Genomic DNA, 27,825 nt, shown 5'->3' on the forward strand with positions numbered 1-27,825 from the left:
CCTTAAAATCCTTCTTTAACCTGTCTCCTCCCCTTCATCTACACTGACTGAAGTGGATTTAATAAGTGATATCAATGAGGGATCATAGCTTCACTTGGATTCACCTAGTTAGTCTATGTCATGGAAATGTCCTTAATGTTTTGTATACTCAGTGTACACACAAAACTGGCCAAAATATCGTGAAACATTTATTTTGCGAAGTAAAGACACACCTGAGATATGTCACAGATGGCCATCAGGTATGTTTCTTTAAATCAGCCTCTTTATCCTGCACTGTCATTTTATATCCAGTTCAGGGAGTGTCCAGTGCATTCGGAAAGTATTCAGACCCCCCATTTTGTTACGTTACAGTCTTGTTCTAAAATGTGACTACTGCACAAATGTGACTACTAAATATGTTGCTACTGTTCTCAATAACATTGCTGCCCTGAATTTATCAGTCGCTATCAACAAAGGTCAGTGGGAAAAAGTTGTGATGGACGACAATCGGGTCATGCTAGGCTGACTCTCATTTCATAACACGTTTTGAAATCAGTGGAACACAACAGGACAAACAAGCTGTGCAAACTAAACGGAAACAACACAGGATGTCTGATAAAAGGGGTTGCAGTCTGCCGTGAAGCTTACATCCATGTATACAGGTAAGAATCTAGCTACAGATTCAGATATTATACGTTTCTAATTTGGTCAGAAAGTTGTTTTCATTGCAAGCTAAAGCTTGCTGTTAGCTAGCCAGCTGGAGTTCGATGGCTGGCTTGTTAACTAACAATAAGCCAAACGTTATTTGGTTAACTTTAGCTTGCTATGACAATTGGTTTGTATTGCTAGTAACGTTACTCTATGGATTGGGATTATAATTTTTTAGCTAGCTAGCTAACGTTAACGTGACATGTCTAAACAAAAGATCCCAAGTTAAAGCTTGCTGTTAGCTAGCTAACGTTAGCTGTGGTTAGGTGGCTGGCTTGCTAGCTAACATTAACTTATGTGTAGGAAGTGTGTGTAACGTTAGTGATGTTTTCTCAGAATGCCATTTTGCATTGCTAGTTATAGCCTAATGTTAGCTAGCCAGCTGATGTTAGATGGATCCAGCTTCCGACAGGGCAGGCGGAGGGGCAAGTTTGGGTCGAGAGCCAGACCCTGTCCCACACCGGGGCCTCACTGCGGTGATGGTCTGCGTCAACTTTCTGGCGCAGTACGGTGCGCTGAAGGTGGACCGTACGCCGCACGCCGGAACCAGTCGTCCACCGCAGGAGCCTCGGTCTGACTCTGATGCCAAGGAGCCAGAACCGGCTGATACCCCAGTACACACTGGAAGGGAGAAAGGTTAGTGGAGGAGTGGCGAAGTGAGTTCTGGGCCATCTTTGCCCAGGGCACGAACGCCGCCCACTCCCCCGGCCGGTCCTGGCAATAAGACCTCAGAAACCTACCCACATCCTGGTTAACTCTCTCCACCTGCCCGTTACTCTAGGGGTGAAAACCTGAGTTAAGGCTGACCGAGACCCCAGACGTTCCATGAACGCCTTCCACACCCTTGACGTGAACTAGGGACCCCGATCAGAAATTATATCCTCAGGCACCCCGTAGTGCCGGAAGACGTGTGTAAACAGGGCCTCCGCAGTTTGTAGGGCCGTAGGGAGACCGGGCAAAGGGAGGAGACGACAGGACTTAGAAAAACGATCAACAATGACCAGGATCGTGGTGTTACCATGTGAAGGTGGAAAATCGGTTAGGAAATCCACCGACAGGTGCGACCACGGCCGTTGTGGAGCGGGTAAGGGTTGTAACTTACCTCTGGGCAGGTGTCTAGGAGCTTTGCACTGAGCGCACACTGAGCAGGAGGAAACATAAACCCTCATGTCCTTAGCTAAAGTGGGCCACCAGTACTTCCCACTAAGACAGCGCACTGTCCGACCGATCCCAGGATGACCAGAGGAGGGTGACATGTGGGCCCAATAGATCAGCCGATTGCGGACAGCAGACGGAACGTACCGACGCCCAGCTGGACACTGAGGGGAGCCGGGCTCTGCACGTGACGCCCGCTCAATGTCCGCATCCAGCTCCCACACTACCGGCGCCACCAAACAAGAGGCGGGGAGTATGGGAGTGGGATCCATGGGCCGCTCCTCTGTGTCATACAGCTGGGACAATGCGTCTGCCTTAACGTTCTGGGAGCCTGGTCTGTAAGAAAGGGTAAATACAAAACGGGTGAAAAACATGGCCCACCTTGCCTGGCGAGGGTTCAGACTCCTCGGGGTTCAGACTCCTCGCCGCCCGGATGTACTCCAGATTGCGGTGGTCAGTCCAGATGAGAAAAGGGTGTCTAGCCCCCTCAAGCCAATATCTCCATGCCTTCAGGGCCTTGATGACAGCCAACAACTCCCGGTCCCCCACGTCATAGTTTCGCTCCGCCGGGCTGAGCTTCTTTGAGAAGAAGGCACAAGGGCGGAGCTTTGGTGGCGTACCCGAGCGCTGAGAGAGCACAGCTCCTATCCCAGCCTCGGACGCGTCCACCTCCACTATGAACGCCAAAGAGGGATCCGGATGGGCCAGCACGGGAGCCGAGGTAAACAAAGCCCTCTGACTGAAAGCCCTGTCCGCCTCAGCTGTCCACTGCAAGCGCACCGGGCCCCCCTTCAGCAGTGAAGTAATGGGAGCCGCCACCTGACCAAAACCCCGGATAAACCTCCGGTAGTAGTTGGCAAACCCTAAGAATCGCTGCACCTCCTTTACCGTGGTGGGAGTCGTCCAATTACACATGGCTGAAATGCGGTCACTCTCCATCTCCACCCCTGACGTGGAAATGCGATACCCTAGGAAGGAGACGGACTGTTGGAAGAACAGGCATTTCTCAGCCTTGACGTACAGGTCATGCTCCAACAGGCGACCAAGCACTTTGCGCACCAGGGACACATGCTCGGCGCGTGTAGCGGAGTATATCAAAATGTCATCAATATACACCACTACACCCTGCCCGTGCAGGTCCCTGAAAATCTCGTCTACAAAAGCTTGGAAGACTGATGGCGCATTCATCAACCCGTACGGCATGACGAGGTACTCATATTGCCTAGAGGTGGTACTGAAAGCCGTCTTCCACTTGTCTCCCTCTCGGATACGCACCAGATTGTAAGCGCTCCTGAGATCTAGTTTGGTGAAGAAGCGCACCCTGTGCATTGACTCAATCGCAGTGGCTATGAGCGGTAGCGGGTAACTATACCTCACCGTGATCTGATTTAGACCCCGGTAGTCAATTCTTCTTCACAAAAAAGAATGTGACTCCTGGGAAGTGCAGCATCTACCAGGAGAACTATCGCACAATCGCCCCGTCGATGAGGTGGTAATTGAGTCGCCTTCTTCTTAGAGAAGGTGAGAGCCAAATCGGCATATTCAGGGGGAATGCGCATGGTGGAGACCTGGTCTGGACTCTCCACCGTAGTAGCACCAACGGAAACCCCTAAACACCTACCTGAGCACTCTCGAGACCACCCCGTGAGAGTCCTCTGTGGCCAAGAAACAGTGGGGTTATGACAAGCTAACCAGGGTAGGCCCAGCACCACGGAAAACGCAGGAGAGTCAATAAGGAAAATACAAATTTTCTCCGTGTGACCCCCCCCGCGTCACCATGCCCAAAGGAGCGGTGACCTCCCTAATTAACCCTGACCCTAATGGTTGACTATCTAAGGCGTGAACGGGGAAGGGCACATCCACGGGAACAATGGGGTCCCTAAACTATGAGCTAACGCTATAGCAATGAAATTCCCAGCCGTGCCTGAATCTACGAGCGCCTTATGCTGGGAATGCGGGGAAAACTCAGGAAAAGTGACAGACACAAACATATATGCAACAGAGGACGGGGTGACGCCAGAGCGCCCTGCCTGCTGCCTCGATTCCCAGAGGAACCAACCCGGAACCGACCAGCAGTGTGACCTCTGTGGCCACAGATGGTGCACGAGAGGAAACCCCCTCCGGTCTCCCTGCGCACCGCCCCTCCCAGCTCCATGGGTATCGGAGAGGGGGTGCGGGAGGATGGAACCACCAGACCCCAATCTGGAGGTCCGCGAGTAGCCAGCAGGTTGTCCAGCCAGATGGACAGGTCCACCAGCTGATCGAAAGTGAGGTTGGTGTCTCTGCAGGCCAGCTCCCGACGGATGTCCTCGCGCAGACTGCAGCGGTAGTGGTCGATCAGGGCCCTGTTGTTCCATCCCGCGCCGGCAGCCAGGGTTCTAATCTCCAGGGAAAACTCCTGGGCGCTCCTCGTCTCCTGCCTCAGATGGTAGAGGCGCTCACCCGCCACTCTGCCCTCGGGCGGGTGGTCGAAGACTGCCCGGAAACGGCGGGTGAACTCCTCAAAATGGTCCAACGTCGCATCTCCCTCTCTCCACACGGCGTTGGCCCACTACAGGGCTTTCCCGGTGAGGCACGAGATGAGGGCGGACACCCTCTCACAGTCCGATGGAGCTGGGTGGACCGTGGCCAGATAGAGGTTTAATTGAAGGAGGATCCCCTGGCAGTTGGCAGCACTCCCGTCATACTACTGTGGCAAGGAGAGACGGATCCCACTGGGTTCAGGCGGGAAAGTGGCGCTCAGGGGAGACCCCGGTTGTGCTGGTGGGGGCGCTGGAAGAACTCCCTGTCTCTCCCAGCAGTCCATTGTCTGGACAATGCGGTCCATGGCGGCACCAAGATGGTAAAGTATTACTGCATGCTCCTGGACGCGCTCATCCACCTCAATGGCCGGGGTACCTTCTCCTGCTGACTCCATAGAAGGGTCGGAGATTCTGTAATGGGTGCATGTTGGTGGCAGGGAAGTCAGGCGCAGGAGAACGAACTTGGTATAAACGGAGTCGTTTAATAAAAGTTAACAAAACTCCAAAACCAAAATATAAAAATAATCAAAGTGGGTACAAAACCCGTCGCGCACCAACACATAACTTGCACAAACATACAATCAAACAAACTCCGACAAGGACATGAGGGGAAACAGAGGGTTAAATGCACAACATGAAATTGATGTGATTGGAACCAGGTGTGAAGGAAGACAAGACAAAACCAATGGAAAATGAAAAATGGATCAGTGATGGCTAGAAGGTCGGTGACGTCGACCGCCGAACACCGCCCGAACAAGGAGAGGGACCGACTTCGGCGGAAGTTGTGACATCTTGTACATACTGTATAAAAAAGAGTTGCAAGGAAAAAGCCATATCTCAGACTGGCCAATAAAAATAAAAGATTAAGATGGGCAAAAGAACACAGACACTGGACAGAGGAACTCTGCCTAGAAGGCAAGCATACCGGAGTCGCCTCTTCACTGTTAATGTTGAGACCCGTGTTTTGTGGGTACTATTTAATGAAGCTGCCAGTTGAGGACTTGTGAGGTGTCTGTTTCTCAAACTAGACACTCTAATGTACTTGTCCTCCTGCTCAGTTGTGCACCGGGGCCTCCCACTCCTCTTTCTATTCTGGTTAGAGCCAGTTTGCATTGCTCTGTGAAGGGAGTAGCAAAGAAGGCCAGTTGTATTGCTTATTTAATCAGATCAACAGTTTTCAGCTGTGCTAACATAATTGCAAAAGGGTTTTCTAATGATCAATTAATTAGCTTTTTAAAATGATAAACTTGGATTTGCTAACACAACGTGCCATTGGAACACAAAAGTGATGGTGGCTGATAATGGGCCTCTACGCCTATGTAGATATTCCATACAATATCTGCCGTTTCCAGCTACAATAGTCATTTACAGCATTAACAATGTCTACACTGCATTTCTGATCAATTTGATGTTGTTTTAATGGACAAAAAAGGTGCTTTTCTTTCAAAAACAAGGACATTTCCAAGTGACCCCAAACTTTTGAACGGTAGTGTAAGTATTCAGACGCTTTACTTTGTTGAAACACCTTTGGCAGTGATTAGAGTACCTATTCTTCTTGGGTATGACGCTACAAGTTGGCACACTTGTATTTGGGGAGTTTCTCCCATTCTTCTCTCCATATCCTCTCAAGCTCTGTCAGGTTGGATGGGGAGCTTCGCTGCACAGCTATTTCAGGTCTCTGAAGAGATGTTTTATCAGGTTCAAGTCTGGGCTCTGGCTGGGCCACTCAAGGACATTCAGAGACTTGTCCAGAATTCACTCCTGCATTGTCTTGGCTGTGTGCTTAGAGTCGTTGTCCTGTTGGAAGGTGAACCTTCGCCTCAGCGCTTTGGAGCAGGTTTTCATCAATGATCTCTCTGGACTTTGCTCAGATCATCTTTCCCTCGATCCTGACTAGTCTCCCTGTCCCTGCTGATGAAAAATATCCCCAAAGCCTGATGCTGCCACAATCATGCTTCACCGTAGGGATGGTGCAAAAGAGTTCAATATTGGTTTCATAGGACCAGAAAATCTTGTTTCTCATTGTCTTTTAGGTGCCTTTTGGCAAACTCCAAGTGGGAGTTTGACTTCCGTTTGGCCGCTCTACAATAAAGGCCTGATTGGTGGAGTGCTGCAGAGATGGTTGACCTTCTGGAAGGTTCTCCCATCTCTACAGTGGACCTCTGGAGCTCTGTCAGAGTGAATATCGGATTCTTTGTCACCTCCCCGACCAAGGCCCTTCTCCCCCGATTGCTCAGTTTGGCTGGGCGGCCAGCTCTACGAAGAGTCTTGGTGGTTCCAAACTTCTTCCATTTAAGAATGATGGAGGCCACTGTCTTCTTTTTTGAGATTTTTTGTTACCCTTCTCCAGATCTGTTCCTCATCACAATCCTGTCTTGGAGCTCTACGGGCAATTCCTTCAACCTTATAGCTTGGTTTTTGCTCTGACATGCCCTTTCAACTGTGGTACCTTATATAGACAGGTGTGTGCCTTTCCAAATCATGTCCAATCAATTGAAATGAACATAGGTGGACTCCAATGAAGTTGTAAAAACATCTCAAGGATGGTCAATGGAAACAGGATGCACCTGATATAAATTTCGAGTCTCATAGCAAAGGGTCTGAACACTTACAGTTGAAGTCGGAAGTTTACATACACCTTAGCCAAAATATATTTAAACTCTGTTTTTCACAATTCCTGACATTTAATCCTAGTAAAAATTCCCTGTTTTAGGTCAGTTAGGATCACCACTTTCTTTTAAGAATGTGAAATGTCAAAATAAAAGTAGAGAGAATTATTTCTTTCAGCTTTTATTTCTTTCATCACATTCCCAGTGGGTCAGAAGTTTACATACACTCAATTAGTATTTGGTAGCATTGCCTTTAAATTGTTTACTTTGGGTCAAACGTTTTGGGTAGCCTTCCACAAGCTTCCCACAATAAGTTGGGTGAATTTTGGCCCATTCCTCCTGACAGAGCTGGTGTAACTGAGTCAGGTTTGTAGGCCTCCTTGCTCGCACACAATTTTTCAGTTTAGCCCACACATTTTCTATAGGATTGAGGTCAGGGCTTTGTGACGGCCACTCCAATACCTTGACTTTGTTGTCCTTAAGCCATTTTGTCACAACTTTGGAAGTATGCTTGGGGTCATTGTCCATTTAGAAGACCCATTTGCGACCAAGCTTTAACTTCCTGACTGATGTCTTGAGATGTTGCTTCAATATATCCACATCATTTTCCATCCTCATGATGCCATCTATTTTGTGAAGTGCACCAATCCCTCCTGCAGCAAAGCACTCCCACAACATGATGCTGCCACTCCCGTGCTTCACGGTTGGGATGGTGTTCTTTGGCTTGCAAGCCTCCCCCTTTTTCCTCTAAACATAACTATGGTCATTATGGCCAAACAGTTCTATTTTTGTTTCATAATTTCTCCAAAAAGTACGACCTTTGTCCTTATGTGCAGTTGCAAACCGTAGTCTGGCTTTTTTATGGTGGTTTTAGAGCAGTGGCTTCTTCCTTGCTGAGCGGCCTTTCAGGTTATGTCGATATAGGACTCATTTTACTATGGATATAGATACTTTTGTACCTGTTTCCTCCAGAATCTTCACAAGGTCCTTTGCTGTTGTTCTGGGATTGATTTGCACTTTTTGCACCAAAATACGTTCATCTCTAGGAGACAGAACGCGTCTCCTTCCTGAGCGGTTTGATGGCTGCGTGGCCCCATGGTGTTTATACTTGCGTACTATTGTTTGTACAGATGAATGTGGTACCTTCAGGTGTCTGGAAATTGCTCCCAAGGATGAACCAGACTTGTGGAGGTCTACAATTTTTTTCTGAGGTCTTGGCTGATTTCTTTTGATTTTCCCTTGATGTCAAGCAAAGGTAGGCCTTGAAATACATCCACAGGTACACCTCCAATTGACTCAAATTATGTCAATTAGCCTATCATAAGCTTCTAAAGCCATGACATCATTTTCTGGAATTTTCCAAGCCGTTTAAAGGCATAGTCAACTTAGTGTATGTAAACTTCTGACCCACTGGAATTGTGATACAGTGAATTATAAATGAAATAATCTGTCTGTAAACAATTGTTGGAAAAATTAGATGTCGAAGTAGATGTCCTAACCGACTTGCCAAAACTATAGTTTGTTAACAATACACTTGTGGAGTGGTTGAAAAACGAGTTTTAATGACCCCAACATAAGTGTATGTAAACATCCGACTTCAACTGTGTGTAAAGAAGGTATTTTTTAAATATTTTTTTTGTTTATAAATGTTTAAAAATGTACAAAAAACAGTTTTTGCTTGGTCATTATGGGCTATTGTGTGTAGATTGATGAGGACATTTTTTTATTTAATCAATTTTAGAATAAGGCTGTAACATAACAAAATGTGGAAAAAGTCAAGGGGTCCTTTCCGAATGCACTGTATGTGATACTCCAGTCCAGATGTGGAATACAGTGAAAGCCCATACATTAGGTAAGGTTATACAGTAAACCATGGTGGTTTTCATTGTTATTAACTCTAAATTCATCCAGGGAGTATCCAGACGTTTCATTTCCCCCGGCACTGCTCCCTGCTGTCTGTGGGGGGAACGCAGGCCAGGACTGAACGTGTGTGACTTGGTTCAGCCCAGTCTGTGAGCATACCACAGTACTACACTGCATGGAGTTTTACAGACCTGGGTTCAAATATTATTTGAAAACATACTAATACTTTTAATGTTTGCTTTAGTCTGCCTGGAGTGCCAAGTGGGTGGGACTGGTGCTGGTGCAGTTTTTGAGACTATTCTATTGGATTTATTGCACCAGGCAAGCTTAATCAAGCCCAGCTCAAGTATTTGAAATGAATTCTAATAGAATTTCTACCCATGTCTGGAGTTTAATCCTTAAGAGTCTATTGACGCAACAGTGCGTCAACCTAAGTAACATAATGAAAAAATCCCCATCAAAATCTGTCAGTTTAAGCTAGAGATATCGTTTTTTTGCATGGGTTGCGTCTCAATCAACCGCGTCCGCCTATGTCGGCCTTTCGCAGCTGCAGAGGAAGGTGGCTGAGCTACAGCGGTCTTTGTCATGGCTTCTCACAAAAACATCTGTAGCATCTGAACGGTTTGGAACACAAACTAATATGACCACTCTATGGAAAGATGAGACTCTCATGATGGTGTTCTCTGTTTTGCTCTACGACGCCCACAAGTGTCACGGGACTCGTGAAGGTAAACAGTACTGTTTTTGGAATTATATTAATGGAAGTTTGGTGGCAGTTCTGTGCCAAAAAATTTGTTAAATTTGTGTCCAACAACTAAATATTTCTCCTAGATATCGGAAAGACACTACAAAACCATATTCCTTCTGATTTATTTTTGGAGTGTCTATTTTGCCATTTATGAATGTGTTATTCAATGCCTTTCTATGGGCTATGATAGAAAAGGCCAAATTCAATTACATTTATAAAATACAATAATTGATACCTACATGGGTCCTAAAATTCTAAATCAAATAGCTAAATGATCCATGGTATGACAATCTTAAAACAATTCCATATGTTAGTTAGTAGAACTCCCCCACAAAGGCTTAGACCTTTTGAGGTTAACACAATCTATTGCAGACTTATGGAGGTGCTGAGCAGTAGCCAGACTGGAAATCATTTATCTTGGCATAAGTCTTTGGAGGAAGGCTGCCCCTGGCAGGTGCAGGTGAGGCCTGACACACTTTACATAAAATCAGTACAGCCGTAAACTAAAGTGAAGCCAGATGAAGCACTTCTGTTGCATTGCACGTTCCGGCTTCACTCCGCTCTATTCTCCGCACTGATAATGAGTCAGAGGATTAGTTAATGAAAAAGGGTCAATATAGAGTTTACTGTTTTAATCCATCATACTTTCAGCCATGAACAGTGTCTGGGGTGCTAGGGACTGTAGACAGCATTTATTTTATAGAGAGGGTGGATAACAATAAGAAAGTGAGCAGGGAGGTTGCTATTTGAGAGGATCAAAAACACACAACATCCTACCAGATGGCAATTGCGCTACAACCACTATTTATCAGTTTCTCAAGAAACTAACTTTTGAGTTAATTGGCAATGACATGTTTAATTGCACACCTTATACCTAATTTGAGTAACTCCCGTCACAACAGAAATTGTCTATATGACCAACCCTTGACCAAAGACTGACATACCAGACATTGAGAAGTTACAGTCTAATCAGCTCATCATTCAGGAGTAACACCTCTAAATGATGATTTAATCTCCTCTTTGAGTCTGTTTAACATTTTCCTTAGTGCTGAATGTGTTGTCTCACAGCTTTGTGGCACAATAGGCAAGGTTAAACCTGGCTAAGGCTCTGTCGGTGTTTAGAATGGGACTGATCCAGCAGTCTGGGCTGTGGAGAATGCCATTCGTCTGTTTGAGATTCACACAGATGTGTCCCAACAACAGTGAGTGTGTGCCCTGCTGAAAAAAAACAGTCATGGTTTTGCAGACCAGCATAGGCTGGTGAACAGCCTTCATTGTGTTTTCGCTGGTGACCAGCCTTCGTTTTGTTGCTGCTGGTGTGACCAGCCTTTATTGTGTTTTCGCTGGTGACCAGCCTTTGCTGTGTTTTGGACACTGGTGATCAACATGAGCTGATGATCAGCGTAACAGCATATACTGGTCACCCACAAAACTAGCATCAAGTCACATTATACTGGCTGGCTAAGTGATGTCTAATTTCTATTGGAATCCAGCCTGAGTGGGAAGTTCCAACAATTAGAACTTTTATTCACCCACAATCTGCATTCACAATGACTGCCAGGGTTAAGAAATTTAATGGATGAGACTATCTAAACCATTTCAACTGGAACAACCATTTCAGTAATGGGTGCAACTAACAGCTCCAACTAACAGATTGGATTAGATTAGAAAAATGTATGTTATCTATCTTTGTGTAGCATAAGATAAATTAATTTATTAATTAGTCAATCAATGTACATGCCAAAACATAGATGTTTAAACAAACAATTCTAAAAATCTCATTGCAATAGAGCATGCTGGGAAATATGACAATAGTCATGGTTTTGCAGACCAGCTTCAACAGACCATGCTGGACCAGCATACACTCAAAAAAAAAGTTACTGAGAGGTTCTTTGTCAGGGGTGAGTGGGATAATAGGGGTGAGGCCTCCTTCACTCACGCCGCCAAACATACCCTTGTAAAACTGACTATCCTACCGATCCTTGACTTCGGCGATGTCATTTACAAAATAGCCTCCAACACTCTACTCAGCAAACTGGATGCAGTCTATCACAGTGCCAGCCGTTTTGTCACCAAAGCCCCATATACCACCCACCACTGCGACCTGTATGCTCTCGTTGGCTGGCCCTCGCTACATATTCGTCGCCAGACCCACTGGCTCCAGGTCATCTATAAGTCTATGCTAGGTAAAGCTCCGCCTTATCTCAGCTCACTGGTCACGATAACAACACCCACCCGTAGCACACGCTCCAGCAGGTATATCTCACTGGTCATCCCCAAAGCCAACACACCCCTTTTGGCAGCCTTTCCTTCCAGTTCTCTGCTGCCAACGACTAGAGCGAATTGCAAAAATTGCTGAAGCTGGAGACTTATATTTCCCTCACTAACTTTAAACATCAGCTATCTGAGCAGCTAACCGATCGCTGTAGCTGTACATAGCATCTGTAAAAAGCCCATCCAATCTACCTACCTCATCCCCATGTTGTTTTTATTTACTTTTCTGCTCTTTTGCACACCAGTATTTCTACTTGCACATCATCATCTGCACATCTATCACTCCAGTGTTAATCTACTAAATTGTAATTACTTCGCTACTATGGCCTATTTATTGACTTACCTCCTCATGCCATTTGCACACAATATATATAGACTTTCTTTTTTTCTACTGTGTTATTGACTGTACGCTTGTTTATTCCATGTGTAACTCTGTGTTGTTGTTTGTGTCGCACTGCTTTTCTTTATCTTGGCCAGGTCGCAGTTGTAAATGAGAACTTGATCTCAACTAGCCTACCTGGTTAAATAAAGGTGAAAAAAGAATATATATATATTTAAAATATATATATATATATTTGCATATCAGTAAGGGTTCTTTACTGCTGAGATGGTTGTGAAGAACCATCCTGTGCTTTCCCTCTCTGCCATATTTTCCTTTTATGTCATGAAATGCTACACTGTTAAAAAGTTCCTATAATTTATCGGACATTAAAGGCTACTGGTTGCAGTGAAAGTAAGGTAAACATCAACAAGTTACTGAATTTGTACAGCTGAATTAAGGTGTCATTGCAGTAAAAGGACAGTATGCTGATGAATGCTGGTTACTTGAGACTATACCTCACTTGGGATTTGAACTCACAACCTCTTGGTTGCTCATGACCTGAGATTGGAATACATTTCTGCACTTTGCTAAAGGTTGCCCAGAATCAAGTCAATAATTGTCAGATTATCTGACAACACCAACGTAAAAAATAGCAGTGCTCCGGTACACTTGATGTAAAGTGGGCATAAATGCTTTGAGGATTTGAATTTGCAAGCTTTTGGGTGGAAGTGCATGAATGTTTCAGCAGTGCCACCAGGTACATATTTATTACCAAGAACATATATCCACACACTCTCAGAATTAGGGTACAATTAAGGTACAGTGTTGTTCACTGGGTACAAAAAGGTCAAAGATACACATAAGGTACCTTCACATGGTACTGGTCGGTTCCTTTTAGGGTACATGTGGAGATAATCGAGTATAAAGGTACTTTTTTCTGCCCACTATTTTGAATATAAGGTACAATCATCACTGCGCTTTAAAATGTAGTTGGGGGCAATGTACCAGTGGGTCTTATTAGCATATTTGGGGGGATTATCTAATATATGTGTAGTTGTGCTAACCATCAGTGGAAGTGTTGTACCAGTTTAAGTGGTTGATGATTCAGTTCTGTAATCTTTGTAAGAGAATGTGACATTAAAGAGCTGCAACGTTAAGACATTCGTGTGCATTTCACAGTAACTTAATGGAAGTTAATTGCCTGGAAGTCGCTGTGAATCTTGCGTTACCTAATTGCAACCAGCTGTCAGTAAGTTATTGTACAATTCACAGTATCTTAATAGCCAGTAGCTGCTACTAACTCACTTGCACCTAGGTGGCAGTAACTTACTGGCAGCTTAACTTGCAACCTAACTGTCAACCAGATGTCAGTAAGCTATTGTAAAATGCATTGTAACTTACTTGCAACTAGCTGCCAGTAGCTCACTGTACCTTCACTGAACTGTTCTTCTGATTACAAGAAAGCTTGACAACTTGTGACAACTACTAAGTATTCTTTGTGGTGAGCAAACTTGGGAACCAGCCTCACTTGGCCTCAACCTCTTGGTTGGTAGCAAACTGACCTTCCTTTCAAACCACCAGGTCAGTGAGCGTGGCAGAGATCAGCAGCAGTAAATTACTGTGAATTTTACAATAACTACTTGCAGCAAGCTCTACAACATCTGCCCTTCTAGGCAGAGTTGCAAAGAAAAAGCCATATCTCAGACTGGCCTATAAAAATAAAATATTAAGATGGGCAAAAGAACCCAGACACTGGACAGAGGAACTCTGCCTAGAAGGCCAGCATCCCAGAGTCGCCTCTTCACTGTTGACATTGAGACCCGTGTTTTGTGGGTGCTATTTAATGAAGCTGCCAGGTGAGGACTTGTGAGGCGGCGTTTAATCAAACTGGACAGTCTAATGTACTTGTCCTCTTGCTCAGTTGTGCACCGGGGCCTCCCACTCCTCTTTCTATTCTGGTTACAGCCAGTTTGCGCTGTTCTGTGAAGGGAGTAGTACACAGCATTGAACGAGATCTTCAGTTTCTTGGCAATTTCTCGCATGGAATAGCCATCATTTCTCAGAACAAGAATAGACTGACGAGTTTCAGGAGAAAGTTCTTTGTTCTGGCCATTTTGAGCCTGTAATCGAACTCACAAATGCTGATGCCCCAGATACTCAACTAGTCTAAAGAAGGCCAGTTGTATTGCTTCTTTAATCAGATCAACAGTTTTCAGCTGTGCTAACATAATTGCAACAGGGTTTTGTAATTATCAATTAGCCTTTTAAAATTATACACTTGGATTAGCTAACACAACGTGCCATTGGCACACAGGAGTGATAGTTGCTGATAATGGGCCTCTGTACGCCTATGTAGATATTTCCAGCTACAATAGTCATTTACAACATTAACAATGTCTACACTGTATTTCTGATCAATTTTATGTTATTTTAATGGACAGAAAATGTGCTTTTCTTTCAAAAACAAGGACATTTCTAAGTGACCCCAAACTTTTGAACGGTAGTGTATATTGATTGATTAATTAAAACATGAATTTATGTTATGCTACGCAAAGGTGAATAACATGAATTTTTCTTAACAAATCCATTCTGTTACTGAAATGGTTGTTCCATTTTAGATGGTTTTGGTGACGTGTCAAACTCATTCCACGGAGGGCTGAGTGTCTGCGGGTTTTAGCTCCACCCTTGTACTTGATTGATGAATTAAGGTCACTAATTAGTAAGGAACTCACCTGGTTGTCTAGCTCTTAATTGAAAGGAAAAACCAAAAACCCGCAGACACTGGGCCCTCTGTGGAATGAGTTTGACACCCCTGATTTAGGTAGTCTCGTTCATTAGTCTTTTTTATCCCTGGCAGTCTTTCTGAATGCAGATTGTGGGAACCCACTTTGGCTGGATTCCAACAGGAATTAAACATCACTGTGCAAGCCAGCATCATTTGACTTGATGCTCATTTTGCAATAGCTTATGCTGGTCACCAGTATCCAAAAGACAACGAATGCTGGTCACCAGCGAAAGCACAACGAAGGCTGGTCACCAGCAAAAACCCAATGAAGGCTGGTCTGCCAGCATAACAAGTTAGACCATGCTGATGTACTAGCAAAACCAGTTAGACCATGCTGGTCAGACCAGCATCTGACCAGCATTGACCAGCATAGACCAGCATGGACCCATTTGAAATGTATGCTGGTCTAAGCAGTTTTTTTTCAGCAGGGTGTACGAGCGTGTGTCAGACAGAGAGAGAGATAGAGTGTGTGTGTGTATGACCGTGTGTGTGCTGACACGCTTGCATGTGTGTGTATGCATCTGTGTGTATGTATCAGTGCAGGCTCCTCAGAGGAGGAAGGGGAGGACCATCCTCCTAAGTGAATTTTATAATGAAGGTCTACAGTAGCCTCAACAGCACTCTGTAGGGTAGCACCATGGTGTAACCGGAGGACAGCTAGCTTCCGTTCTCCTCTGGGTACATTGACTTCAATACAAAACGTAGGAGGCTCTTGGTTCTCACTCCCTTCCATAGACTTACACAGTAATTATGACCACTTCTGGAGGACATCCTCCAACCTATCAGACATCTTGCAGCATGAATTAACATGTTGTCTCCCCAATCAAAGGATCAGAGAATGAATCTAGTACTGAAAGCATGAGCTACAGCTAGCTGTCACTGCAGTGCATAAAAAGTGTTGAGTAGCTGACTCAAAGAGAGAGAAAGACAATAGTTGAACAGTTTTCAACAAATTAATTTCTTAAAAAATGAAGGAGAAGCAAGAGAAAAAGAGAGAAAGATGGTCATTTTTTCCACTTTCAGTTCACTTACTTAGCTAGCAAATGCAGCTGGCTAGTTTAGTTACTCAAACACCCGGCTCCAACAGAGGGATGCTATGTTAAGTAGATGGCTATGACTATCCAACACAACACTGGAACTCTTCCAAGTCCAAGGTAAGCTTTTGATTTTATTAATGTATTGCCACCGTGGTCTGCCGGTGTAACTGCTTACTGACTCTACACTGCAACATTGCTGCATGACTGTAGCAGTTTAACTAATGCATTAGTTCTATGAGCTATGTTGACTAGGACGTGACTTTAGCTAATATGTGTAGCGGTTATGACATGGTTTATCTTGGTAAGGTTTTTTCGCAGGTAACATAGCTGATGTGTTGTTCATTGAAGTCCACAAACGAAGGGAAAGGGAAGAGGAGAGTGCATAGAGGCGAGAAGAAATACAGTGTGGCTGCTATGAAAGTGAACTTGTTTTATGCGTGATCGGGGGTGTATTCACTCCGCCAATTCTGTTGAAAAACATTTCTTAAATGTAAGCAACAAAAAAAATGGGGATGTTTGCAACTGTTGGACTAATGATTATGTATGTTGTGTATATATGAGTGTGTGAGAGAGCGAGGAGAGAGAGAGTGAGTGAGTGAGAGAGTGAGTGAGTGAGTGAGTGAGTGAGTGAGTGAGTGAGTGAGTGAGTGAGTGAGTGAGTGAGTGAGTGAGTGAGTGAGTGAGTGAGTGAGTGAGTGAGTGAGTGAGTGAGTGAGTGAGTGAGTGAGTGAGTGAGTGAGTGAGTGAGTGAGTGAGTGAGTGAGTGAGTGAGTGAGTGAGTGAGTGAGTGAGAGAGAGAGAGAGAGAGAGAGAGAGAGAGAGAGAGAGAGAGAGAGAGAGAGAGAGAGAGAGAGAGAGAGAGAGAGAGAGAGTAAAGGGAAGTAAAAAGCACATGACATACCGTTTGGAGTTTGCCAAAAGGCACCTAAAGGACTCTCAGACCATAAGAAACAAGATTATCTGGTCTGATGAAACCAAGATTGAACTATTTGGCCTGAATGCCAAGCATCACGTCTGTAGGAAACCTGGCGCCATCCATACGGTGAAGCATGGTGGTAGCAGCATCATGCTATGGGGATGTTTTTCACTGTCAGGGACTGGGAGACTAGTCAGCATCGAGGGAAAAATGAACGGAGCAAAGTACAGAGAGATCCTTGATGAAAACCTGCTACAGAGTGCTCAGGACCTCAGACTGGGGCCAAGATTCAACTTCCAACAGGACAACAACCCTAAGCACACAGCCAAGACAACGCAGAAGTGGCTTTGGGACAAGTCTTTGAATGTCCTTGAGTGGCCCAGCCATAGCCCGGACTTGAACACGATCGAACGTCTCTGGAGAGACCTGAAAATAGCTGTGCAGCAACGCTCCCCATCCAACCTGACAGAGCTTGTGAGGATCTGCAGAGAAGAATGGGAGAAACTCCCCAAATACAGGTGTGCCAAGCTTGTAGCTTCATACCCAACAAGACTCAGGGCTGTAATCGCTGCCAAAGGTGGGAAAGATAGACAGAGAGAGAACCATTGTGTGTGTATGACTGTGTGTGTGTGCAGGGGAGGACACAGGGAGCAAGTGCAATACCTCACATACAGTGCATTCGGACCCCTTGACTTTTTCAACATTTTGTTACGTTACAGGCTTATTATAAAATTGATTAAATCATTTTTTTCTCATCAATCTACACACAATACACCATAATGACAAATCAAAAACGTTTTTTTTTTACATTTTTAAATATTACATTTGCATAAGTATTCAGACCCTTTACTCAGTACTTTGCTGAAGCACCTTTGGCAGCGATTACAGCCGTCAGTCTTCTTGGGTATGACGCTACAAGCTGGGCACACCTGTATTTGGTAAGTTTCTCCCATTCTTCTCTGCAGATCCTCACAAGCTCTGTCAGGTTGGATTGGGAGAGTTGCTGCACAGCTATTTTCAGGTCTCTCCAGAGATGTTCGATCGGGTTCAAGTCCGGGCTATGGCTGGGCCTCTCAAGGACATTCAAAGACTTGACCCGAAGCCACTTCTGCGTTGTCTCGGCTGTGTGCATAGAGTCGTTGTCCTGTTGGAAGGTGAACCTTCACCCCAGTCTGAGGTCCTGAGCACTCTGTAGCAGGTTTTCATCAAAGATCTCTCTGTACTTTGCTCCATTCATCTTTCCCTCGAACCTGACTAGTCTCCCAGTCCTTGACGGTGAAAAACATCCCCACAGCATGATGCTGCCACCACCATGCTTCACCGTAGGGATGGTGCCAGGTTTCCTACAGATGTGACGCTTGGCATTCAGGCCAAACAGTTCAATCTTGGTTTCATCAGACCAGATAATCTTGTCTCTCATGGTCTGAGAGTCCTTTACGTGCCTTTTGGTAAACTCCAAGCGGGCTGTATTGTGCCTTTTACTGAAGAGTGGCTTCTGTTTGGCCACTCTATAATAAAGGCCTGATTGGTGGAGTGCTGCAGAGATGGTTGTCCTTCTGGAAGGTTCTCCCATCTCCACTGAGGAACTCTGGAGCTCTGTCAGAGTGACCATCGGGTTCTTGGTCCCCCCCCCCCCCCCCTGACCAAGGCCCTTCTTCCCCGTTTGCTCAGTTTGGCCGGGCGGTCAGCTCTACAAAGAGTCTTGGTGGTTACAAACTTTTTCCATTTAAGAATAATGGTGGCCACTGTGTTCTTGGGGACCTTCAATGCTGCAGAAATGTTTTGATACCCTTCCCCAGATCTGTGCCTCGACACAGTCCTGTCTCGGAGCTCGACGGACAGTTCTTTCGGCCTCATGGCTTGGTTTTTGCTCTGACATGCACTGTCAGCTGTGGGATCTTATATGGACAGGTGTGTGCCTTTCCAAATCATGTCCAATCAATTAAATTGACCACAAGTGGACTCCAATCAAGTTGTAGAAACATCTCAAGGACGACCAATGGAAACAGGACGCATCTGAGCTCAACTTCGAGTCTCATAGCAAAGGGTGTGAATACTTTCATAAATAAGGTATTTCTGTTCCTAATTTTTATACATTTTCGCTTTTTCATTAGTGGATATTGTGTGTAGATTTATGAGCAAAAAAATTGTGAAATCAATTACAGAACAAGGATGTAATATAACAAAATGTGGCAAAAGTCAAGGGGTCTGAATACTTTCGGAACGTACAGTTGAAGTCGGAAGTTTACATACACCTTAGCCAAATACATTTAAACTCAGTTCTTCACAATTCTTGACATTTAATCCTAGTAAAAATGCCCTGTCTTAGGTCAGTTAGGATCACCACTTTATTTTAAGAATGTGAAATGTCAGAATAATAGTAGAGAGAATGATTTATTTCAGCTTTTATTTCTTTCATCACATTCCCAGTGAGTCAGAAGTTTACATACACTCAATTAGTATTTGGTAGCATTGCCTTTAAATTGTTTAACTTGGGTCAAATGCTTTGGGAAGCTTCCCAAAATAAGTTGGGTGAATTTTGGCCCATTCCTCCTGCCAGAGCTGGTGTAACTGAGTCAGGTGTGTAGGCCTTCCTGCTCGCACACACTTTTCCAGTTCTGCCCACACATTTTCTATAGGATTGAGGTCAGGGCTTTGTGATGGCCACCACAATACCTTGACTTTGTTGTCCTTAAGCCATTTTGCCACAACTTTGGAAGTATGCTTGGGGTCATTGTCCATTTGGAAGACCCATTTGCAACCAAGCTTTAACTTCCTGACTGATGTCTTGAGATGTTGCTTCAATAAATCCGCATAATCTTCCTCCCTCATGATGCCATCTATTTTGTGAAGTGCACCAATCCCTCCTGCAGCAATGCACCCCCACAACATGATGCTGCCACCCCTGTGCTTCACAGTTGGGATGGTGTTCTTCGGCTTTCAAGTCTCCCCTTTTTTTCACCAAACATAACAATGGTCATTATGGCCAAACAGTTCTATTTTTGTTTCATCAGACCATAGGACATTTCTCCAAAAAGTATGATCTGTGTCCCCATGTGCAGTTGCAAACCGTAGTCTGGCTTTTTTATGGCGGTTTTGGAGCAGTGGCTTGTTCATTGCTGACGGCCTTTCAGATTATGTCGATATAGGACTCGTTTAACTGTAGATATAGATACTTTTGTACCTGTTTCCTCCAGAATCTTCACAAGGTTTTTTGCTGTTGTTCTGGGATTGATTTGCACTTTTCACACCAAAGTACGTTCATCTCTAGGAGACAGAACGAGTCTCCTTCCTGAGCGGTATGACGGCTGCGTGGTCCCATGGTGTTTATACTTGCGTACTATTGTTTGTACAGATGAACGTGGTACCTTCAGGCGTTTGGAAATTGCTCCCAAGAATGAACCAGACTTGTGGAGGTCTACAATTTTTTTCTGAGGTCTTGGCTGATTTCTTTTGATTTTTCCATGATGTCAAGCAAAGAGGCACTGAGTTTGAAGGTAGGCCTTGAAATACATCCACAGGTACACCTTCAATTGACTCAAATTATGTCAATTAGCCGATCAGAAGCTTCTAAAGCCATGACATCATTTTCTGGAATTTTCCAAGCTGTTCAAATGCACAGTCAATTTAGTGTATTTAAACTTCTGACCCACTGGAATTGTGATACAGTGAATTAGAAGTGAAATAATCTGTCTGTAAATAATTGTTGGAAAAATTACTTGTGTCATGCACAAAGTAGATGTCCTAACCGACTTGCCAAAACTATAGTTTGTTAACAAGACATTTGTGGAGTGGTTGAAAAACGAGTTTTAATGACTCCAACCTAAGTGTATTTAAACTTCCGACTTCAATTATATACACACTCTAATCGCCCAGTCACAGTCTCAGTCTCCCAGAAGAAAAGAGTGCTCTGGGTGACTCCCCACGGCCCCTGGCCTACCTGCAGCAGCATCCACCCCCCCCCCCTCCCCCCCCAGCTGTACCAGACCAAGACAGCTAGCACACCCTGTCAAACATACACTCCAACAAGGAAACGCTGAACTCCTCAGAACCTTTTAAAACATTTTTGCACAACACCGTTTCCCCAGGAGTATCCTTCATTCAGAAATGAAAATAATCAGAAGTGTGTCTACTGTACTGTCTTTTCCAGACACAGGTCATATGCTGGGTGTTTCAGAGAGAGTAACAGAGACTCAGCAGAGTGTCTTCCAACTAACACAAACATTGCTGTGAAATACCTATCAAAAATGCAGAATGTCTTGTTTATTGGACTTACAGACTTGGAGGAGTCCTTGTCAACCTTGGCCTCTGTCTCCCATAGGTGATGTCCATCTACAGAAGGGAGAGTAGAACAGAGAGGGTAAGCATGTGGAAAAATTATATGTGACAAATGTACCAGTATTCAGATTTGCAAAAATGATTAACTACCGAAACTAGCTAGACTAATTCATGTAAATGTTGAAATCATAAGCCATGATGTTGTGAATGATTTTATTATTAGCTCTGTCTGACATCAGTGGTCTATTAAAAAGCTCCAACAGAACCAAGGCTATCACCAACATCAGTTGAGTCTGCCGATGAACTCATATCCTCAGTCTCAGTCTTGGCTAAACCACTTGGGCCAAGGGGGCCGTTCTGATGCACCTCTGAGACCCGAGTCATAGGCCATACCAAAGGGATCTCTGACGTCTTTGGTCGATGAGAGAAACCCTGAATTCATTCCTTTGTGGAATCCCAAACTGCATGACCAATTGTGACTTGTGGGCTTGTTAATGAGGTTATAAAATGGGGATTCCGATAACCAATGGGTTGTGAATGACTGGAAAGTGAAGCCTTGGCATTAAGTTTCTCTCCCCAACCCACCATTTTAAATAGCTCATATTCAAATATCGGTGCTTTTGTCATGCTCATTAAAGCATTATTAAATGTTTTACTTGTTTTATATTCTGTTTAATGAAACTTCTTTTAACACTCAACTTGTCGTAACAAATAGGCTTTCCCATCAGGCAATAAAATAGTGCATCACAGCTGTTGGAAACAGAAACAATTCTTCTATGAGACATCAACATAAAGTCATTTTCACACAGTTTATAAGAAACAGTGTAACCACTACACTATTTTCTCTTACACCAATGACTCGTTAACAAAGCCTGAAATAGAAATGAAATCACATAAAAAATGTCCTTAAACTTTCTAAGAAGTGCCTTTGTAACAATTCTGGTCATGTAATATATTATAAAAAATAAAGAAAACTGGATGGAATATGGGGAAAAAGGCACCAAATTCTTTTTTAATCTTCAACATAGAAATGCTACCAAAAATAATTTACTGAAACTTGTTTCAAATGACTGAGCGGAGTCACCCATGATTCACCAAATTATATTTTGAAAGAGGAAGCAAAGTACTTTAAGCATATGTTTTCGTTTCAGTCTCCTCGATCTCCTCTAACCGAAACTAATTGTATGGATTTTTTCCTATTAATAATGTAAAATTAACAGCCGTACAGAAAGACTCCGGGAAAACTCCAGGGCTGGATGGCATACCAGTTGAGGTATACCAAACCAGTTTTGATATACTCAGAGGACCGTTATTAGCATGTTTTAACCACTCCTATGTAAATGGTAGATTATCAGACACTCAATAAGAAGGTCTGATTTCATTATTACTGAAACAGGATACAAGTGGGAAATATAAAGATCTTGTCCATTAAAATAATTGGAGGCCTCTTACACTTCAATGCTGTGATACAAAAATACTTGCATATAGCGCATAGAATTAAAATAGAATTAAAAAAGTATTGTCGGACATTATTCGCTCTAATCAGACAGGTTTTTTACATGGACAATACATTAGAGACAATATAAGGCAAGTACTGGAAACAATAGAATACTATGAAAAATCTGGGAAACAAGGCCTGCTATTCATAGCTGACTTTGAAAAGGCTTTTGATAAAGTACGACTGGAGTTTATATATAAATGCCTGGAACATTTCAATTTTGGAGAATCTCTTATAAAATGGGTTAAAATCATGTATAGTAACCCTAGGTGTAAAATAGTAAAGAATGGCTACTTCTCAGAAAGTTTTAAACTGTCAAGAGGCGTAAAACAAGGTTGTCCACTATCTGCATATCTATTTAATATGGCCATCAAAATGTAGCCATTAAAATCAGATCGAACAATAATATCAAGGGATTAGAAATCTAGGGCTTTCAAACAAAGGTTTCATTGTACGCTGATGATTCATGTTTCTTTTAAATCCACAACTTGGATCCCTCCACAGCCTCATAGAGTATCTAGATCATTTTTCTAACCTCTCTGGATTACAAGCAAATTATGATAAGTGAATTGGATCACCCACCATAGCACTCGCTCCAGCAGGTATATTTCACTGGTCACCCCCAAAGCCAACTCCTGCTTTGGCCGCCTTTCCTTCCAGTTCTCTTCTGCCAATGACTGGAACGAATTGCAAAAACCACTGAAGCTGGAGACTCATATCTCCCTCACTAACTTTAAGCATCAGCTGTCAGAGCACCTGTACATAGCCCATTCTGTAAATAGCCCACCCAATCTGCCTCATCCCCATATTGGTATTTTTCTATTTTGCTCCTTTGCACCCCAGTATCTCTACTTGCCCATTTATCTTCTGCACATCTATCACTCCAGTGTTTAATTGCTAAATTGTAATTATTTTGCCACTATGGCCTATTTATTGCCTTTCCTCCCTAATCTTACTTCATTTGCACACACTGTATATGGACCTTTTCTATTGTGTTATTGACTGTACGTTTGTTTATTCCATGTGTAACTCTGTGTTGTTTGTGTCGCACTGCTTTGCTTTATCTTGGCCAGGTCGCAGTTGTAAATGAGAACTTGTTCTCAACTGGCCTACCTGGTTAAATAAAGGTGAAATATATATTTTTTTTATAAAAAAACTCTTAAATTACCGTGTAGTGTACCAATAAAATGGTCTGATGGTGATGTGGACATACTCGGTATAAATATCCAGAAATAAATAAATGATCTCACTCCAATACATTTTTATAGAAAGTTAGCAAAAATAGATAAGATCTTGATACCATGGAAAGGAAAACACCTGTCAATTTGTGGAAAAATCTCCATTATTAACTCTTTAGTCATATCCCAGTTGACCTATTTGCTTATTGTCTTGCCTACACCTAGCAAGCAGTTTTTTTAATGATATGAGAAAAGAATATTACATTTTATTTGGAACAGCTAGCCAAACAAAATTAAACGGACCTATTTAAATAATGAATATGAATTCGGAGGGCAGAAATGATTATTTATTACATCATTAGACCTCTTACTAAAGGCTTCAGTCATACAAAAGTTATACTTACATCCGAACTGGTTCTCTAGCAAATTAGTAAAAATGTCTCACCCAATGTTCAAGTTTTCCCTTTATTCAGATTACAACCTCTCACTTTCAGTTATTTGAAAAGGAAATAACCTCCCAAATAGCGCTATTTTAAAACAAGCTATAGAAAGTTGGTTGCAATTTCAATTTAATCTACCAGAAAAGACAACAAATATTGTGGTTAAACTCAAATATATGAATTGATAAAAAAAACAATCTTTAGCATTTTTTTTAAAGGTATAGTCTTCACAAATGATATCATAAACAGGACTGGTGGAGTTCTGTCACACATGCAGCTAACAAAAACATATGGAAATGTCTGCTCTACCCAAAATTGTTGTTGTGTCATACTGTGGCACACCTTGTGGGCTGCCACAGCATTCTGTGGCAGGTCATTTAATTGTCAGCCATTTTTTCTGTTAATGCAAGTTAGACCACCAGAGGGAATATTTGAAAAGGATTTGATAGCCTTCCATATTGTTATTACCAGAGATGGGGAGGGCAAGCGGGAGACCGGGGTTCAATTCCCCGATGGGGAGGAATGAGTAGGCTGTCCTTGTAATAAATAATTTGTTCTTAACTGATTCCATATGTGTTATTTCATAGTTGTAATGTCTTCACTATTATTCTACAATGAGTGAGTCACTCAGCTTTATGTAGGTGCCGGGCTACATGACTGTGCCATCAACTTGATAATATATAACAATATTTTGGAGGTTATTTCGTTTAAAAAAAGTGAGCGATTGTAATCTGAATAAAGGCCAAAATAATATTTGTAAAGGCCAAAACATAAATTTCTGTTTTTCGAGGGAGAGAAACGCTGGGCCAATTGTGCGCCGCCCTATGGGACTCCCAATCACGGTCGGATGTGATACATAATAATACTTTTTGTTGTATTATTTGTTTTGTCTTTTCTGGTGGATTAAACTGAAACTGCAACCAATCACGGCCGGTTGTGACACAGCCAACCTAACTAAGAAATACATTTGACGATAGAATTCTCCCCCTACCCTCCTTCTAGGCAAGTCTATTGTCCAGCTACCTGCTAATAACCATAATGGCGCTGTACAACGTGACCGTGTGTGTTTGAAAGAGTATTTTCCAGTTAAGCAACAATTTGTTTACCTTCATTAGACAACTTTTTTCCAATATTTCTGTAATTCAGTGATATTTATTCCCATACTAATTTGCTAACTAAATAAACATTGGCATTTTGAAAGAGTATTTTTATCATTATTTTATTAACGAAAGCATGAAAGATGCATTATTAGTTACATTGTTTTAGTTTGAACATGCAGACTGGCACTAAGAACAGCGGGAACGTTTCCCTAGTCAGCGCCATTATTAGTGCAATGCCCCTTAAAGTGTTGCTCTGTGCTACCCAGTGGGGCGCCCCCCTCCCCCATCCTCCTCCTCCCTTCCCCATGGCTAGGTCCGTCTTCTGTGCGCGGCTCTGCAGCCCATCCCGTGCCCTCGTGCCTTGAACCTCACACGCTTTCAGTGGATACAACTGGAGAACTGCAAGGCAATCCCATTGTGCGCCACTCGGGAGCCATGACCAATATTACCAATATACTGTATATATTTATGTATATATATAATACATTTTTTTGTGTTTATAATGTGTATATTTATGTTGTATCATACAGTGCACATTTGAAAAAGAGACCTACTGTAGGTCGCAATATGCGTTTCCTGTTCAAATAAAGGTTAAAAAAAATGTCAGAGGGGAAAAACAATGTTCGTTGTTTGCAGTAACACTTTGTTGTTGTAATGTTGCAGTTTTCCCATTAAGGATTACAACTCTACAGATAGAAACACTCTTGATTATGTCTATATTATGACAGATGTTATTTTGAAGGCTGTCTGGTCTTATAAAGTGAGACAGAGGTAAACACAGACACAGGCAGTGGAGCAGACAGCCCATTGCAGATATGGCATCCTTGGTTTGGCTCTGCTTAGGCTGTGATGTGGCAGAGACTGAAGCTGGCACTGACTGATAGCTCCCAATGCCTCCCATTATGTCTGGAGACTAGAGGCAGGAGGGGCCCTCTCCACGTCCACCTACACTCTCTCCCACTCTGGGAACCACTCCAAAAGGGAAACCTTAGATGGCTACGCAAAAAGTAAACATGTTTTTCAGATCTCCCCTCTCATTTCCTATCTCCCTTTTTTTCAATTTCGTGATATCCAATTAGTAATTAGTCTTGTACCATTGCTGTAACTCCCTTACGGACTTGGGAAAGGTGAAGGTCGAGAGTCATGCGTCCTCCAAAACACAACCCTGCCAAGCCATATTGCTTCTGACACACTGCTCGCTTAGCCCGGAAACCAGCTGCACCAATGTGTCGGAGGAAACACCGTCCAACTGGCGACCGATGTCAGCTTGCAGGCACCCGGCCCGCCACAGGAGTCGCTAGAGCGCGATGGGACAAGGAAATCCCGGCCGGCCAAACCCTCCCCTAACCCGGACGACACTGAGCCAATTGTGCGCCACCTCATGGGTCTCCCGGACCGCTGCACCACTTTTTTTTTCATGCAGAAGCAAAACATTTAATTGAGCAATTTGTTGTTGCCCCTCTGCCTGAAAAAGTGTCTATAGGCATCACATGCGTGGGATACCTTTACCTTTACTTTGATGGCGAGAGGTGTTGTGCAGAGTGTACTGGGGAACTGATAACCACAGAATGTACCATTGAGCCTGAGCAACATCTGCACAATGCCTCTCACCATCAAAACCCTTGGTAACAGTGCCAACCAGACCACTCCCTCACCTCAACAAACCCTGGTCTACAGGAGTAATGACCTTTCATAAGGCAGACATAACACAGGTTAGCCAATAGACACAACACTGGTGGTGTACTACACTGTTATGGCAGCCAGCGTGGATTTGAATGAAGTAGTATACAATACAGCTATTTGTCATGCAGAGTTTATAAAGGGAATCAAACAGCTCCTTGTGCTCTTTAATTGGAGTGGGGTGGAGTAAACTCTAGTGCCTGAAGCCAAACAGCAGGGTGGCGTATAGCCAAAGCCCTCATAACTTACAGTAAATATAAACACATGCGCTACCCAGGCCCTTGTGGCATGGTGAAAGAGAACCCTTGTCCTGGTTCTGATGACTGTAACTTCTTCCTTCCAGTGCTACCCCCAGAACACGTGGATTGTGGGTATTGCATGCAAGCATGCTGTCGCAGGGAAGGGCGTTAATTGAGGCAAGCCAGCTCTTCAAACTGCTTCAATCAATTGCAGCTGGAGGGGATACTGTATTTGCTAAAGTGAAGTTCACTACTCAAAACAACACACTGTCTGTCTTCTACATTACAATATATCACTTTACACTCTATGCCACCATCAATTCATAAAAAATATGTCTCTTGTTTTCCTCAAATATGAACTGTACGCTGTAATTTATAAAAACATAAACTCCCTGTTTATGTGCATATAATTGATTTGTTTATGAAAACAGCAATTGTTCTCTGAAATGTTGAGGCCAGCCAAACCGCTGAACAGTTTCAAAGTGGAAGTCATT

At 43.5% G+C, this 27,825-nt stretch overlaps 1 protein-coding gene across 1 annotated transcript in view; it reads right to left on the bottom strand.

Annotated features, from left to right (window-relative positions):
- The window catches only part of nfatc1 (nuclear factor of activated T cells 1), a 63,941-nt gene that overhangs the window by 14,724 nt on the left and 21,392 nt on the right, over positions 1-27,825 (bottom strand). Inside the window, exon 7 of the mRNA XM_029731396.1 lies at positions 21,195-21,250. Within this exon, the coding sequence (XP_029587256.1) occupies positions 21,195-21,250 (56 nt within the window). The remainder of the gene's footprint in view (positions 1-21,194; positions 21,251-27,825) is intronic.

Source organism: Salmo trutta, chromosome 34, assembly GCF_901001165.1.
Source record: "Salmo trutta chromosome 34, fSalTru1.1, whole genome shotgun sequence".
In the NCBI taxonomy this organism is placed as follows: Eukaryota; Metazoa; Chordata; class Actinopteri; order Salmoniformes; family Salmonidae; genus Salmo; species Salmo trutta.